Genomic DNA, 17,648 nt, shown 5'->3' with positions numbered 1-17,648 from the left:
GAATTATCCTCGGTGCTCGTTCACGGTCAATAGTATAAAAGAGAGACAATTGCGACACGGGAACACATTTGCACAGTTTGCGATTTGACGATGGTTAGACAGTGTAATTCCAGTTTGATCGTTCAGAAATGTGTTCTTCTGATGACCGTAGTCGTCATTCATGGAACCGGAGGAGGTAGGAAGTTGACTTACGAGAAATTGTTTGACACGATATGCTTGACATCGGTAGTTCTGATCCAATCTGATTCGACGTTTTCCTGTGAATTACGTTTGCAATAAATATCTTATATCTTCGATATATCTTTTCAGGTTTCATTCACATTTCTCCAATCTAGTCACGATGGTCGTATCATGTTGCATGTCATACAGAATCATATATTCGTGTATCGCTGTAGAGGAGTTCATGACATTATTTGCCATGGCTTCGTAGGGTGATTCTACGCCTGTATATCGGTAGAGGTCTACAAAATTGATTCTGACCTGCATTGGCCGAGCATAGAATTCAAGGCTTCTTTTTATTGCATTCTACCCTACTCGTCGTGGGAATCAAATAATTGTATATAATCGAAATTATAGATCGTAAATGAACCGTTCTTTTGGAAATAGAACTGATGATAATTGCAATAGTGTTGTTTGTATATTATAATGGTGGATCTGGACTATCTACGTACCACTGCAGATTCCATTTTCCCTACATAAGACAACAAGATGTGAGTACGTTACAAATAAAGCGAGCTCTGAAACTTTGCTTCGAAGCATCTTTTTCCAAGGTAGCTCGATTGAGTTGCGACCGATGTTTCCATTAAAACTTTTGTTCTTTCTGTATATAAGTAAAATACACATGCAATAAAATCAATTTTACTTTGAATTTCAAGTTCAAGGTCAATTTTGTAACTACTACCTTTTACACATGTCCACCGATTCAGAGATGTAGAATTAGCTCCCAAAACCATGACAAATAATTCGGTTACTCGGTTACGGTTAATCGCACGTGAAACTGAAAGGTTACGTTCTGCTTGTCTTATTGCGTTCCACCTCCGCAACTAAACCAGTTTCCTGGTAATCGTCTCGCTCAAATTGGCCACATTTTGTTCCAAAGAGATCTGCGATAAAAGAAAGTGTCGCGGTCCACTGAGAGTCTATGAGAGCCTCGGTTGTACTCCTGTCTACGCGAAACCCAACGATTGTTGCGCGGAATCCTACGATTGCAGTCACCTGGACAATTTGCCACGGGATAAATGTTACGCTAACGGTCACGAATACAGCATTGGGCAGATGCTGAGGAGCGAGGACTCTAATCCTTGCGACATAGGTTGTGTATGTAATACGACTCTCGATGGCCTGTAAGTATATTTGCGATGTTAGTCGTATTTACGAATATAGTTCACTTCCGTGACGTTTCGCCGGAATAAGTTATGACAAATCCAATTAAAACAGTTCGAGCAATTAAGTATTTGAATATTTTTGCACGTTCGTGGAGGAAGCACGATTCCACTGTGATCTCGTTTAATAAAAGGAATTATAATTAATTAATGTTTGGCATTAAACACTTATTAACAACTTCATAACTTAACTCAGTTCGAAGTAACTGTACGTAATCTTTATGTCATTCGATGTAATTTAATGTCACATAGAAAATCTTTACATAATTCTGTCAATCTGAATGATAGAAATTAATTCCCGTAAATTTATCGTGTGTACTGGTACTTTTATGTTTCTAGGGATTATTCAAGCGATATAACACGTCATTTTATTTTGTGAACAGCGCGGCGTTTGTATGTAAACCTGTATATTGTGAACATTTACCGGCGGAAGGAAATTATTACTTCAGATACACACATGATAGTTGCTGTCGGAATGCAACACAGATTTGTCGTAAGTGAATCGGTTAAATTAAGATTAAATGTAGGTGATCTCGGTTTCAGTGAATACGTACATCTCAAATGGAATTTAAATCTTAATTTAATCACTTTTAAGATTATCGCTTTTGATCAAAAGTGAAATAATTCTCCAAATATCTGTACTTGTTTAATTTGACTGTCTTAAAATACATTTCACTTTGCGCTTATCATCGTTCCGATTAAGAAGAGGAAACTGTCTTCTCTGAATGATTCACTGGTAGTATTGTCTATCCCAAAAGTATTCTGCTATTTTATTCCTAAGTTGAAATCATTTTTTAACAAAACAACGACAGTTTATATACTTGCTTTAGTCAAAGACGGAGAAGAAAGGCCAACGTGTGAAGTGGACGATAATACTTATTACGATGGAGATCTCTTTGAAACAAAATGCAATCGGGACCTGCGGTGTATCTGTATGCCTGGATACATAGGTATGAAACAAACAGTAACATTTTTTCCTCATGTCCCCGGAAAAATTGACTTCATACGGATTTATGGTTTCAAGTTATACAGCTTTACGTTAACTTTCACACGAAGCTCTCACGTTGTAAATTTTCCACCTAGGGAAACTTCGTAATTTCAGAAAACTAGAGAGATTGAAATTTATATGTCTTTAATATCAGAACCACTTCGATCTTCAAGTACAAACAGGACTTGCATCGAAAGCCGTTTAAATTAAGTACAAATTGCTTGTTTAGGCGAAAATGTCGAGCCCTTTTGTAAGAAACGCAATCGCAGAGGTTGTTCCATTCTGTTCGGAAGTCCTTTCCTAGTTCGCCGGATGTGCGCACCTATGTTCGTCCACGGCCAGAATCCACATAGAGATTGCAGCAACTTTTTCAGATGTCGTAAGTTTATAAGAGAAATATCGTCTGTAAATTGTTTCTTCCTACCGATGGAAGTATATATATAGCAACTATGCTGGGGAAAAATGCACCTTATAACGTTACTTCCTTTTCGCAGCGAGCAGAAAGGATATCGTTATTCGTAACTATAGCAACATTGAGTTCGCAAAAGTTGCAAAGGAAGGTACTTACGTGTGTTCGTAAAAGATGCATTCTTACCTGTATTACATAATTTTTCATACATTCTTACCAGTAGTTGCTTTTTCTGTACTTGCAATTAAATAATTGGCATCGATTTCTAAGGAAGAGATGTTGCTTAACTTAATAGCATGTAATCTGAAAGCACTAATTTAAAAATTAGCTCTTGGCACGCACTAAAAGCGACTTTTAATCAGGACCACCTGATAGCTACCAATTAAAACAATTTTATCATCGACTAACCCGATACTTATCATTAGGCAATTTGATCAGTCAGGTGAGGTGCATCTTTGTACAAACAGGATAACTATCGACAGTAATTTCATTGTGATATTACAGAAGGCAAGGTTTGTCGATTTGGTAACATGACAATGCGCATAAACGACGAATTGAGTCGAAGAGCCATCCATGATCGCGATTGCATGCAGTGCGTGTGCGAGGTGCCTCCGTTCCTGACGTGTCAACGACTTCGGGACGAAAAACGTTGTCAGATACAGTACCAAGATGTAGTGATCTCGGTATCGAACCATATGGTGTAACGTCCCATGTATTGCCACGTAAACAATTATCGTCAGTTGTAACAGTGCTACAAATAAAGCTTTAGCCATTGATATAATTCTGTCCGGCAGCGCTCAAGTCCAATTTAATCAGCAAGTTTGATGATTAGTCTTTCGTAGTCGGATGTCGCTACAGTGACAGCGTTAAAAATTTGTTTTCAAATATTTATTAACTCAAACTTGCTTCGACTAGATCGGCTAGTTTGAAAAATACAAAAATATATAACACGAAGAATTTTTAATTCAGAGAGAAAGTAAAAGTAGCTGACAGACGATTGTGGAGCATCGTCGAAAAGCCGATTAATCAAACGATATAAAAATCTTTCATAGAAATATCAATAATGTAAGTTTGAAGTCTAAAGAAAGCAAATTATTGATTAAATCATTGCGGAATCTAAAGGAAATCAACCAAACATCGTCCCTTTTTTCTGTTACATTCGTCAACGATATGCATATCGCTGTTCCGGTGCACCAATGACCGTAGAAAAGGTAACTTTTTTAAGAACCAAAGGAAGCCAATTTCATTTAGGAAAGCTCCTAATTAAATAATGACGGGAATGTTTTAGAATGTTGCGATAAATAAGATTGTTTGCACTCTCTAGTTACTTTTAAGTATGTCTGCGACGCAATTAGCACTTACGTTATCGTTGCTACGAACGTCTCAATATTGCGACGCCTAAATTTTCCCGCGTAAAGAACGATGGCTTGCATTTTCAGTTCTCGTATTTTACGCTGGAAGTTTGAGACGATTTTTACGCCACCTTTCTTAAGAGTTTTCCACTTTGAGACGCACGCCCAGAAACTTTGAAAAGCCCTCAGTCTGGAGTGAACAGTGGAGCGTGCGGTAATTAGGAAAAAATATCAAGGTCGCGAATACTATAGTAGCTACTATACACTATCTACTAGTTACTAGTAGATTATATATCAGTTGTTACTGAACGTAGTAGCGTTTTGAAGATTTACCTTTACCTTTTGCCTATCACGTCGGTAAAATAGCACGCGATAGTAATCAAAACGTTGTATCAATTATTGTGCATGCACTCATGTTTCCCCCTCTCTTGTGCATCCCTACCACTGGCGGTAGTTCGACTAGCAAAAAGCTCGAGGGGCGAACAGTTGAGTTCGAGCTACGAATGCGCACAGTTGTGAACGAAGATATCAAAGTGGCAGACTTTTGTTGTCTCTGCGAGTAAGCTTCGCGCAATAACGACGTTACTGCGATCTAGAGATGTTGTAATTGTAAAATTGTAAAATTTGTACGTACAGTGAAAATATTAGTAGTCCGAGACTAGTAACGAATTTATCTCAACATCTGCAAATTTCCATTTTTTACGTCATTATTGCATTGGAAGCTTGCATACGATGCTTCCAGATTTTAGTATTTTACATTATACGCATCACGTTTCTCGTTCCCCTCCTGCACTCTATGGCCATCGAGAAGAACACCGACCTAGAGAATCTCCACCTCCTTCCAGGATTTGAATATCCTCGGTATTCGTTCGTAATCGATAATGTAAAAGAGTCAAAGAGAAATAGTTGTCTAACTTGCAATTGTCTAGTTTGCAATTTGACGATGGCTAGACACGGTAATTCTCGTTTCGTCTACGTTTGCTATAAATATCTTCCTTTATATGTACATGCTTTCAAATTTGATTCACACTCTGCTAGTTTAACCACGTATCATCGTTAATCATATCACGGCACTGAATCATTTGCACATAATACACATAATACACATATTCACAGAACGTTTTCAAATATTTTCGTCGACCACCGCGCATAATACACACACCCTTCAATGTACAAAAATGAAATCGAAACGTCGTATCGTACGTGAAACTCGAAGGTTACGTTCTGTCTGTCTCATTCTGCTTGTTTTCCACCTCCACAAATCGACGAGTTTCGTGTCATCGTCTCACTCGCTTTGGCCGAGTTCTGTTCCAAAGAGATCTGCGATAAAACAGAGTGTAGCGGTCCACTGAGAGTCTACGACTCTTCTCAGCTGTGTACACCTATCTACGTGAATTCCAATGATCGTTGTGTGCAGGCAACAACTGTAATCACTTGAACAATTTATCACGCGATAAATGTTAGCCGAACGGCCACGAACACAGCATTGGTAAGAAGCTGAGACCCCAGGACTCTGATTCTTGACGCAGGTTGTAAATGTGGTAAATCTTTCAATGGTTTGTAAGTGTATTTGCGCTGCTAGACGTAATAGACGAATTTTGCGAGAGGAATTATGACAGAGTCAATAAAACAGTTCGGGTGATCAACCATTGGAATATTTTTAGCACAAGTCGTTGGGGCATGATTATATGATGACCTCGTTTGCTTTCAAGGAAAGAAATTATAGTTAATTACCGTTTGACAGTGAACGTGTATTAATAGCTTAACAATCTAACTAACTTTATGTGATCTTTATGTCATTTGATATAATTTAATTTTGTATAGGAAATCTTTACACAATTGTGTCAATCTTAACAACAGAAAATACTTTCCACAGATTTATCGTGTATTCTTTCATTTTTAAGTTCTTAGGGCATATCGAAACAACATAACACGACATATTATTTTCTTAGCAATGCTGCCTTTTCATGTAAACCTGTAGATTGTGGACTTTCTTCATTGAAAGAAAATTGTTTCTTCAAATATGTATTATACATGGTAATTGCTGTACATGGAAACGGTATTGTCTCGAGTGAATTAGTTAAATTAAATCCACAAAGTAATTGCTCCTATGATTTCAAACGTCGTAGGTTTCTAAGGAAAATATCGTCTAGAAATTATTTCTTCCTACGTAACAACTACTCCGGCAAAAGGATGTACTTTATAAAGTTACCTTTATTTCGCAGAAAGCACAACCGATATTGTTATTCATAACTATGGCAACGCTGAGTCCGCAGAAGTTCCAGAGGAACGTACTTACGCGTGTTCGTCACAAAAGCATTTTAACTTCTTCATATATTTTTACCAGTAGTTCCTTTTTCTCTAAATGCAATTCAATTGAGGTCGACTCTCAAAGCAAATGTTTAACTTCGCTAATGAAAGGGGTTTTAATCAGTATGATCATCAGGCATCTATCAAACTGCCAATCAAATCAAATATAGTTTGGTAATTAAAACAATTTTATCGACTAACCTAATATTACCTAATCATTACGCAATCGATCAGTCAGTAATGATCGACGGTAATTTCATCGTGATATTGCAGAACACAAAATTTGTCAATTTGTAACATGGTGATGCACTTAGGCAACGGATTGTGTCAGAACACATTCAATTGCATGAAATGCTTGTGCGAGCTACCTCCATTCCCGACGTGCCAGACTTCCGAGCAACGAACGCGGTATAAATCAGTACGCAAGTGTACAAGCTTCGTCTATGAACCAGTAATGTACACAATTATCGTCAGTTGTAACAGTTCCACAAATAAGGCTGTATACTATCTGAAATATTCCAGCCTGAAAGTACTTAAGTCTACTTAATTATCAAATTAAATTTTAGAATTCCTATGAAAATGTTGAGCGTAGCGTCTGTATTAAGTTTCTTATCTAGCACGTATCTCAATTTATTACCTCGTTTAATTCTGTGAGTTGAAATAAGAACTATAAGCAAGTTAAAATAAGAAAACCTTGGTAATTCTATAGTAACCGTGGCTGAATTACGTCAACCGAGCAGTGTGTAACTGTGAAATCTTTAACGTAACAGTAACCGCTAATGAATTATAAGTCGAAGAGACTATAAATAAATAAATAAGTAAGAAGAAGAAGAAGAAGAAGAAGGAACGATACGTTTCTCTAGAATTTTATCTGCGAATCAAGAAAACTTGAAAACGGCATGAAGATATTTGTAGACTTCTATTCCCTCTTGAAAATTTCTACCTTAAGATATAAAATACCGGGACCTTTGTCGCGTTGAAAGAAGCATCGTTGAGGCTTCGATATAGCCATCGATGATGCGAGCGATGATAACACCGATCGAAAGTTTCGACGATATCGTTTTCACGAAATTGCTCCACGCTCGCCATAAGATCTCGTAAGTTTGCCGGAAGTGGTGTATGGCGCGTGAGGACGTGTGACCAAAATGGCGGAAGAAGTGAAGCTATGAGGGAGCGAAAGTTGCTGGCTACGCCATCGTTGTCACGTTAGGTCGATCGAATTTATGTTAGTTGGTCCCGAGTATTATGAGCATCGGTTCGATTACCAACGTAGTCGATATGTATGTATATCACGAACCGTGGCAAAGTAACATTTCCAAGTCATGCTATTATCCTTGTTGTTGCTTGTTCAGCAACATTGTCCACGCGGCGTTCGTGATAAAATTGATTATTGACGATAACTAGACCAAGTTTCTTTGTTGGATAATGCAAAATAATACGAAAATTATTTCATGTGCCGCTTTTGTTATAATATATCGGTAATGGATATGAGCGTTGCTAAAAGTTTCCGGCCGAGTTATAATTCTGTTTCAGTTGAAATTATGTATTAATCAAACTTTTTTCGCAAGCAATTTAACTTCTCGCAAGTTTCAGCTCAGCTATTGGATACATGACAAATTTTTCCATGAATAGCAGCACATGATGCACGTGGACCAGGAAAAAATTCCATGTACTTGCTAACGCATTGAAACGATACGTTTCTTAAAATATTTCTGTAAATCTTTTTATAAGCATTTACGTGTCGAATGTGTAAGAAGTATCAGACACTCATGGTTCGTAATATTCAAACTATTATGAAAATTTGTTTTGTGCACAACGCTGTATGAATACTAAAACGAAATAGTAACTTTTATACATAATTTTATACGGAACAAAAATTTGTCCCACTCTCTTACTTTTCAAATATCAGAAACAAATTTTCAAGGCAATTCGCATATGTGCGAAGCTTCTTCGAGGCGGAACGACAACGTTGCCTTTTGTATCTTATCCCTTCATGCATATTTCAGTCTTGCTCCGCGTAGTGTTCGTATTTTCCCTTCCTTCTCTTTCCTTTTTTCTTGCATTTTTTTTTTTTTTTTTTTTTTTTTTTTTAGATACCTGAACACACGGTCGAACCTTTGCACATCTTATCTGATTCGAACCTTTTTCGTCTGCGTTATTCGATTTGCTTATTCCTCTTTTCCAGTGCTTCTTTGCTTTCTCACCCTTGTCATATTCTTGGTCTTTTTATCGTTACACGGTTGATAAAATTCCAATAGGGACTTTCCTTAACAAAAGCCGGAAAATGTCTTCGAAGTATATTTGATTTTACAATCAATCAATCTCATCTACATCCAACAACCAGTGGCAACAACGAAATATATATTTGAGATAATATTTAATTCTTTATTCCACGGGTGTTTGTATAATTTGTCAAAGTGGGTCTTTGAAAATCTAATCAAATTAACTAAAATTTAGATTTATATTCGGCAACATAATTGAGAGGATTATTCCTAGAATTATTTCTACTCGACGATATTATTATTCTATGTTAGAGTTTCAAATTCGATAATAGACGAAACTATTTCGCTCGATGCTTAACAAATTATGAAAAACGAGAATCGACGAATCAATTTATTTGTACACCGTTGAACGTATCGTAGTTTAAAATGTCTCATCTCTGTCGATCATTGATGCAATTCGAAGAATTATTCAGTAACGTTTGGAAAATCTTCTAGAATAAAACTCAAGTGCGACGAAACAATTAACTAGAAAAAAAATCAACGATTAATCACCGATCAATACCGACGAACATTATTTCGCCGCTACGAGCCAATCAGCGTCATCAACGAAAATGTATTAATGACCGATGCCTGTGGTCGCATTAGCTCGTCGAGTACGCGTGTTTCCGATCGACAAGCTTGTGTACACGCGAGCACACGCTGCCATCCAGTTCTCTTTCGGGTATAAATTAACCGCGACAATAGCAGGATTAGTCTGGTGCTCGTTGCACGGACTCTATTATCCAACTTCGGTCAAATCTGTTTCTGGCTAGCACGATCTAAATGTGAATCGGCCGATCCATCAACTAATCAATTCGGCTGACGCGTTTCTTACGACGTGTTTCGATTCGCGTTACGAGTTGGCTACCTCGATCGACGCGGAACGAGCAAACGTTGCCATGAACATTTCAATCGGAACAATGTTTCCGTCAGTTCAAGCTATGAATTAACGTCCACGCAGATACAAATGACGGGCCGGATATCCCTTGGGGAACCTCCGTGGCCAATAAAGCGAAAGGAACTCTCGCCTCTATTGAGACAATCGCGTTTCTGTCAGTCAGATGGTCGCTGCTAAAATGATCATCCGAATCTGCAGCGCAACGATGGCTGCATATAAATAAAGGAGTGATTGATTCGGATTAATTACGATGGCTACCTACAGACACGATGATCTCGCGTATGTGACATTTCGCTACTAGCATCGTTGCTTGCACGAGGAAATTCGTTTATTCGTGTATTTGCAGAATTTATCGAGTTAGCTAAAGATATCATAGCTGAAATGTTCTGATTTATATATTTTTCTTTTTCCTTTTTCCATTTGTTTTAACGACTTACAGTAATGGCATTTTGCGCTTTGTAGTAAATATTGAAAAGTAAGTAAATTAGTCGATATTAAATTAGTTAGCGAGATTTAATTTTCCAAATTTGAAGTTAGAGATGAGAAACGAGATTATACCAATTTATCCAGAGAGATTTTGATATATTTTCAGAATTTCAGCCAATTAAAACATGTTTTGTAATTGCCAACAGCTGCGAATCCCTCGTGTGTTTAATGATGCCCGTCCGTTCATCATCTGTTTTTCCTAATCTCTTTTATGCGTGTATTTATTCATCATTGGAGATATCTTATAGCGCGAGCCATCTCTTAATTCTCCTCGTTCGTACGCTTAAGCTTCCGCCAAGTTGGCAGGCCTCGCCGACTCGAAGAAGATCGGGTCTCGAGATGCAATTATGATAAACCTGAAAGCTTCTTTCGAGAGCTTTTCAACGGTATCGCGGTCTCACAAAAGAGATGACCGTGCCGAGACCGTTTTGACTCGGCCGCGTTTTAATCTATATCGCTCTCTATTTCCTGTTCCCTTTATTCCCCGGCTGCCACGCCGCGTGATGAGCTTTCGACTCTCGAGAACACTCGCGTGAAAAACGCTCTCCATTCCTGTTACGACAGATTTGTCGAATCCATACGAGAAAAGGCGGAAATTTATTCGAACTTGCTCTAACGAGATCAATATGATCGAACTTTATCCACAAAATTTTGAGTAGATATACGTACATCGATCATCGATGTATCGAAACTGCATTACAAATTAAAATTATCTTGAAACATTTAATCAGTACCATGGTAACCAAGCTCCATGTCGATTAATAATTCCATTTACATATTATCGTTCTATTCGATTCCTTTCCTTTTATAATAAATTTGGATACAATCCTAAAAATAATTTAAATTTATCCGTTCTTACCAAATTTTCAAGTAAACATTACAACCTTTTGTTTTATTCTACATGCATCTTCACTTGTTTATTAGTCAACGTAACTAAAATACGTAGCATAAAATACAACTTGTCCAAATGTTTTTACAGTTTTTTTAATTGAAAATGTATTGTAACGTATTACGTCGATATCAATCATCTTTTATTTTTAATCGGAAATTGCTTGAAAATTTTACACGTGAATATTCGCTATCGATTAAATCTGTCATCATCACGTGGATGACAAGGTTTTCTCGTTGGCATAATTTCGTCGGTGACGTATAAGCACGATGGTGTTCTGCGTTGCTTGTGCAACGGGTCGCTTTTATCTAAAGCAGTGGCAAACCGCATTCTCCCTGTATTTCGAGCATATAATACGATTCTTATGCGCATATGGTATCGCGGAGCTTATATTGGAGAAATGTGTCCCCGGACACCGATCACTCGGGGCTGAAGAATGAAACTCCCATACTTCAAAAGAGAATATTATTTCCTTGCAATCAACTTATAGACCAAGTGGGTATTACATAAATGCAGAGAAGTGGGAAGGAGAATTTTGTTTCGAAAATAAATGCTCCAAGATATCATACCTGTACGACGAATTTATATTTTCACAAAAGCTCGTGTCAGGAGTACAATAGAATTACACTTTGGCTAGAAACTTTTGGCACATATTCTTCACAATTAATCCATCGTCACTAGTAATCAAATTTGTATACTTCAAACAATCGCATGTTATTTTTCGATAACAATTTAAAGCTTCTTTGTCTTTTCGCTCTATGGTTCATGGTATTTCAATTTCTATTCGATACGTCGTTACGATTCGTTAATTTATGACATAATTCAACTGCACTTATACCAGAAATAAAATGGGAATTATCTGAAACCGTCACACTATCGCTATATTTGACTCGACCGTATCTGAAAAGTTATCTGAGTGGCGTCGTTTCCCAAGTTGGATCGATATTCGGCTGGACACGAATATCGTCAGGGTATTGTTCCGGCTGAAAAATCGATTAATGCTACACGCCTGTTTCCCTAAAGAAATATCTCACGTGACCTACATGCGTTCCAGCGAAAGAAGGATTCCACTGTTTGCGCGCGCTCTACAATACATCCTCGTCCCCGACAGGCTTCACCCTGCTTTCGAACCTCCTCGAAGCCGGCTTAAGGCGGCATTGTCGTAAGCTCGAGGCTCTTTTGCCCATCTTCTTCCGCGCAAAGAACAGAGAGAAGAGGCCCTCTCCTTCGACGCTCCAGTGCTATTCTATTTGCCTGGAATACATTGGATGCTATGTAAATGCAGATTAGGCGGTCCAGTTTTGGCTCGAGGCTCTTCATCGCTGGCACCCGATTTCCCTTCGTTCTGTGCTTTCACGTCGTTCAGCCCACCGCCCCTGTCGAGATGTATCGAATCTCTTGGCTTCTTTTCGCCCTGATCCGACTTTTCGCGCGGTCACATGGACCCCTTAGCCTTTGTCCGCAAGGATCCGGAATCGTAGTGGCGGACAGTCACTTTGTGCGAACTTTCTTGTTGCGAAGCGACCACGCTTCGGGTGTCGCTGCCTTTGCTACAGACCTTTGTTCCACACCTTTGTTCGACATCTGTAATTAGAGGACAAATGAAATGGGATAAAAGCGACGCTAACTTTCGTCGCTGCTTGCAACGTCTGCCCTCTGAACATAGCAAGGTGAGAGGATTGGATGCTGACAAGCGATTTGTTGTTTGACATATTCGTGGTTCTTCTGGTTTCCCACGTTTCGCGCACCTTTCAGTCCACTTTAGTCACAAAATAGAAATCAATCGGAGCGATGTGTACACTACTAACAAGATTGATGGAACGTAATATCATTCGCCAAGGAGAGATCACTGTACCAATTGCGCCTAGTTGCAAATGGTTAGCTGATGCCTGGCGATCTTTGTTTTTCATATACATAAACTGTTTTTATATAAATACTACAGTTGTTTTGGCTCTAACTGAGATGACTTTTGTGTGACTTGTATGACAAATGAACCGCGATACTGTCATTTTGAAAGACATTGACGCTTTGTGGCGGCTCTCTATTCTATCGGTTCTTATTATTAGCGAGATCTATAGCTACGTTGAATTTTCAAAATTGTCTAATCGTTCCATTTATACAAGTACAGTGGCTGACGAAAGTATTCGAACAGTCGTAGAAATCGTTTACGAATGTATCATACGTGTTATGTGTTCCACATATGGAAGCTGCAAGCCTAGCTACGATACAGTTTCCTGCGTTTTTAAAAGTCCCTGAAACCGGACGATTTATTAGAAAGGAAAAGTGCAATTTGAATTTTCGTTAGACAGAAGTCGGGCATAAAGAAAAAATTGGCCTTCCAAGCGATTGTCGGTGCAACAGCTTGTCAAAACCTGTTACGCGCAAATTATCTTATGAAATTTACAGGTCATCATTGTTCGGATTAGCATTTACGTGGGTTTCGATATTATTCGTACTTGAAAGCAGAAAAAAACTGGACCTTTAAAAACTAATTTGAATATCGTGTTCTCCTTGACACGAATCTGAAATCTTTCAACTACAGAAGGTCGATCGCATCTATTTATTCCTTTATTAATAGAACGAAGAAATCGAGGATTACTGTAAGTTTCTAAAAACTAATTAAGTGTTGAAACATTTAAGTGCGTATTGTGTAACTAATTATACAGATACTTATGGTATAATTTATTATACATAAGTTAGTTTCATTTCTATGTTACGATGAGATTTCTAATGATTGTCGTATTAGCGTAGAAAATAATTGGAATTCTAATAAATGAAAAATAGTTCACCCTAATCGCCGTGGTGGTTTTGTCATGTTTTACGTTAAATAAATATTTAAGATATTAACATCAAAAACGCGTTATCCGCTCTTGCTGAAACTCGTAAGTACTAGGTTGTCCGAAAAGTTTCTTCTGTTTCATAAGATGATAACAGATAATTTCTGTTTTATATTATTTTATTGAATTAGGTATGATCTATTTCGTTATATTTCTATTATTATGTTCGTGCATAATTCAATAAAGTAATATAAAACAAAAAGCTATTATTTCCTTATAAAACGAAAGAAATTTTTCGGACGACCTAACATATGATATCGATCTAATTATCAAATTGGCGAAACTAACATTTTATATAACATACGATAGAAAAACATGGAGCAATTTCTTAGTCATCTGTTACCGATCTTCAACAGGTAACCTAAATCAACTGGAATCAAACATTTTCTTTACAAATATCCAACGTTCCAAATAGTGGAAAACTCTCTCCTCCGCAAGATTTCCACACGAGTCAAAGTACTTAGAAGCTGAAATCTCTTTTTAATTAAAGTTCTGCATACTTTACGACCGTGCATTTACTTATTAGCAAAGCAAAGCCCATTGACGAGGATGCGGTGAAGACCGGAATGAAATCCGAATTCCGCGTCCTTTTATAAAATTTGGAAGTTCCCTGGTATACTCCGGAAGACTGAATGGCGGCTTCGCGACTCGAAAACTTGAAAGACTTGAAAAGGGAGCGGATGGATTACTCTGACGATGCGGAATTTTCAGAAAATCGATATTTCCACCATGGGTCTGACTGCTTGAAATCATCGAAAATGCGCGAGGAGAGAGCGCAGCGTTGTCGAAAACTCGTGGAAACGTGGCCATGGTTGAAGAAACGAATTGCTCGGGAATTTTTGAAAATTGAACGACGAGAAGGAAAGAAACAAGAGGTTCTCTTTGGTGAAATGGACGAGGCCCTCCACGACCAGACACGTTGAGGACCATCGAGAATATTGCTGGCGGAGTAACGTTGCAATTAGACGGCAAACCAGAGGTAGCAATGGAAGAAACGATACCGTAACTCGCGATAAAGTCGCTCGTAACGTCGAGATCGTTGTTCTGATTGCCGAGCGAAAATTTTCGATTGGTCTACGTCGACGTTCCACGCCAGCCTAGCGAGCGTTTCGTGGTCCTGAAAATCTTGCTAGATTTTAGATTTTGTTGGATTCTAGGAAAACGATACGCATTTTTCCTTAAAATCTCACCATTAAATGATTAGAAACGTATCCTGGTGAAACAGGCTCTCTCGTATCCGGCCCTACTGTAAACCGCCTGTGTTTGAACAATGAAATCCAAAAGTGACTTTACACCTTACAAATAAGAGGTTCGTGTGATATTCACTTAGCTGCAGGTTCTCTTGCCTATGTTTGTTATGTTACCTGTTTCGTATACATATCGCGTTGGCAACTAAATGATTGCGGTTTTTGTCATTACCACCTAATGACAAAAATATTTTGTATTCCATTTGGACTTACGCCAACATCTTCGAAGCTCCGCCTGATAAACTAACATGGATGGAAAAATAGCATCAGCTGAAAGTCTCATACTTAGACGAATTTTGAATTTGTGCAAGATACGCGCGAAAGGCTGTGAATAAATTTCGCGCCTTGAAATACAAATTTAACGATTCAAAGTTTACTACGTATATATTTTTAATCTGTTCATATTTATATAGATATTGGAAGGAAATAGGGCAGACGGAAATTGTCGGGAGAACTTATTTCAGGGAATGAAATTGACATTCATTTAGAAGAGGGCGAAGAGAGACAACCAGCTTTCGGTTAATCAATTAACGTTCAGAGTGCTTCCGTCGAATTACCGAGCAATTAAACCTAAGATGCACAGTTTCAAGATGCAGAAAATTATTAATAAACTGTCGTATTATCTGTCTGTTACTCGTTAAAACAAGATAATTCGCAACTACTTCGATCTTGTAAGACTGTTTTTACTAGTTCTGTAAATGACTTCGAGGGTATTGAACTTGTGCGATATTTAAAATTCTAGCTGAAACTTCGCACAATCCGGTAAAATGACTGTGAAAATCCAGTCCTATGATAAAACCATACGTTTTTCAAAATGATTTTATTACAGCGACGTGTACCGTAACAACAGATATATGAAATTTTGCTGCTTTGACAAATGGAAAATTGTAATTAAAGTTTTTGCATCGGAAGCAGTGTTCGAGAGCAGTGGCATTAATCTGGAAAATATTCCGCGAGCCACGTTATGCAATTTCGTGCTGTGGGAGCTTTCAATTTGAAAAATTAATCTTAGGACGAAAGCACTCGTACAGAGACGCGCTATAGAGAAGCGCTGGCGAATACGGAAAATTTAATTTGCTCGCGAAATACTCGAAAGATCTTCGTACGGCAGATTAAACCACGGAAAGGTAGTCAAAGGATGCTTGAAAGCGGTTAAAAGGGTTCGCGACATCCGACTTTCTTGCGTATGCTGCATCTAATCTGTACGAAAAACACGGACAACCTCCGGCCTGTTTATTTTTAATTACGACGAAAGCTGTTATCTTTCGCGTTGAAAGACTTTGTCGCGGAAGAGTCGATGCTACATTATTACAATATTCCTCTAATGAGTTATATTAGCACCAAAGTTCATACATAGTCTGCGACTGCAATCTTTTTCGATATTAAAGGTTTTAGATTTGAGGTTCTGCAGTCTACATTTTCTCTCGTAGTTTTCCGAGATTTATGGTTAACTCGACTTTTGTATCTTTATCGTGTTAAAGTATTATGCATTTCATATTTTTATTCTTATCGTACGCAGCTTTAACGTCCAAAGGACATTATTTTACAAAATTTGTTACAAACATGGCGATACAATTATTTATAATTTCCTTAAACCATTAGGTTGCATTCTTTTAGATGCGAATACACTGGATTGTATGTAGCTTCTGTGAGCTCGTAGAGTAGCACATAACACGACAATAAAAGGAAAAAACCTGCGTAATCGCAGTCCAACGATTAGTTCGGCTCTTTGCTCGTCAAATAAAGGACATTGCCATTTCAGGCATATTATACATTTTACTATGAAGTTGTTCTTTAGTCGATATTAAAATACTCGGATGATAGATGCAAGAATACTATCAAATAATCCAAAAAATAATCAAATGTCCAGATACTGTTAAGCGGCAGCGTAAGTGAAACTATGAAATTGTGTATGCGTAATATTACAACAAAAAGATGAAAATTCATCGAGCATCAAAGTCCTAACGTTAACGATACCAAAACAACGACAAAGAGAAAACAGGAACAGTCGAAATGACCACACCCAATCAACAGGGTCTAGCGCTAACCTATTAAAAGTGGTAGGAACTCGTTCAAGCTGCCTCAAACATAACAGCTTCATTTTCAACACAGAACAATCTCACTGAATGTTTCATGTACACAGTTAGAGCGGTTGGCACGGATTTAATGTTCGTTAGTTTAATTCGTTAGCCGAATAGCTTAGCGTTAATAGCGGTGGAAGCGTCAGAAGATAACAGGCCGATCTCAAACTGTTTCAACGTGGCTATAAAGCGGCAAACATCGTGGTAGATGTCCAATTTTAAGCGAGTCCGTCGAGTTGGCGTGACTTCAACTTTTCTCCGGTAAAACTCTTATCTAAGGCACGTCTAGGAAATGGCCTATATTCCGCTGTGTTTCGTGCACGGCATAAATTGTTTCATCGCCATGAATATATCCTCGAAGTTCGTCGTTAAGTGACGAACCGCGTTAGAACTACAGATGGTGGGAATATTGAAAAAATTTCGGCATGCGGGCGCCGTCTATGTTTGAACGTGCAATCGATCGGAGAATCTAGAACGAACAGTTTAATCGGCTTACTGGATATTGGAA

At 38.1% G+C, this 17,648-nt stretch overlaps 2 protein-coding genes across 9 annotated transcripts in view; both read left to right on the top strand.

Annotated features, from left to right (window-relative positions):
* Positions 1-17,648, top strand: part of LOC126869876 (uncharacterized) — a 288,377-nt gene that overhangs the window by 153,805 nt on the left and 116,924 nt on the right. The gene's annotated exons all lie outside the window — the stretch shown is intronic.
* The window catches only part of LOC126869877 (uncharacterized), a 195,756-nt gene continuing 178,116 nt past the window's right edge, over positions 9-17,648 (top strand). The window contains exons 1-7 of one of the 5 annotated variants that reach the window (XM_050627020.1): positions 9-175; positions 1,100-1,343; positions 1,766-1,875; positions 2,195-2,332; positions 2,600-2,749; positions 2,865-2,926; positions 3,284-3,560. In XM_050627020.1, coding sequence (XP_050482977.1) covers positions 91-175; positions 1,100-1,343; positions 1,766-1,875; positions 2,195-2,332; positions 2,600-2,749; positions 2,865-2,926; positions 3,284-3,313 — 819 coding nt within the window. In that variant the 5' untranslated portion in view covers positions 9-90 and the 3' untranslated portion in view covers positions 3,314-3,560. Of the gene's footprint in view, positions 176-1,099; positions 1,344-1,765; positions 1,876-2,194; positions 2,333-2,599; positions 2,750-2,864; positions 2,931-3,283; positions 3,561-17,648 lie in introns of those variants that run through there. The other 4 variants (XM_050627017.1, XM_050627016.1, XM_050627015.1 and 1 more) reach the window with 4 other exon arrangements.

This window comes from Bombus huntii, chromosome 9, assembly GCF_024542735.1.
Source record: "Bombus huntii isolate Logan2020A chromosome 9, iyBomHunt1.1, whole genome shotgun sequence".
NCBI classification, from domain to species: domain Eukaryota; kingdom Metazoa; phylum Arthropoda; class Insecta; order Hymenoptera; family Apidae; genus Bombus; species Bombus huntii.
The sequence above is the reverse complement of the archived record's forward strand: the minus strand, read 5'-3'. Positions and strand labels throughout refer to the sequence as shown.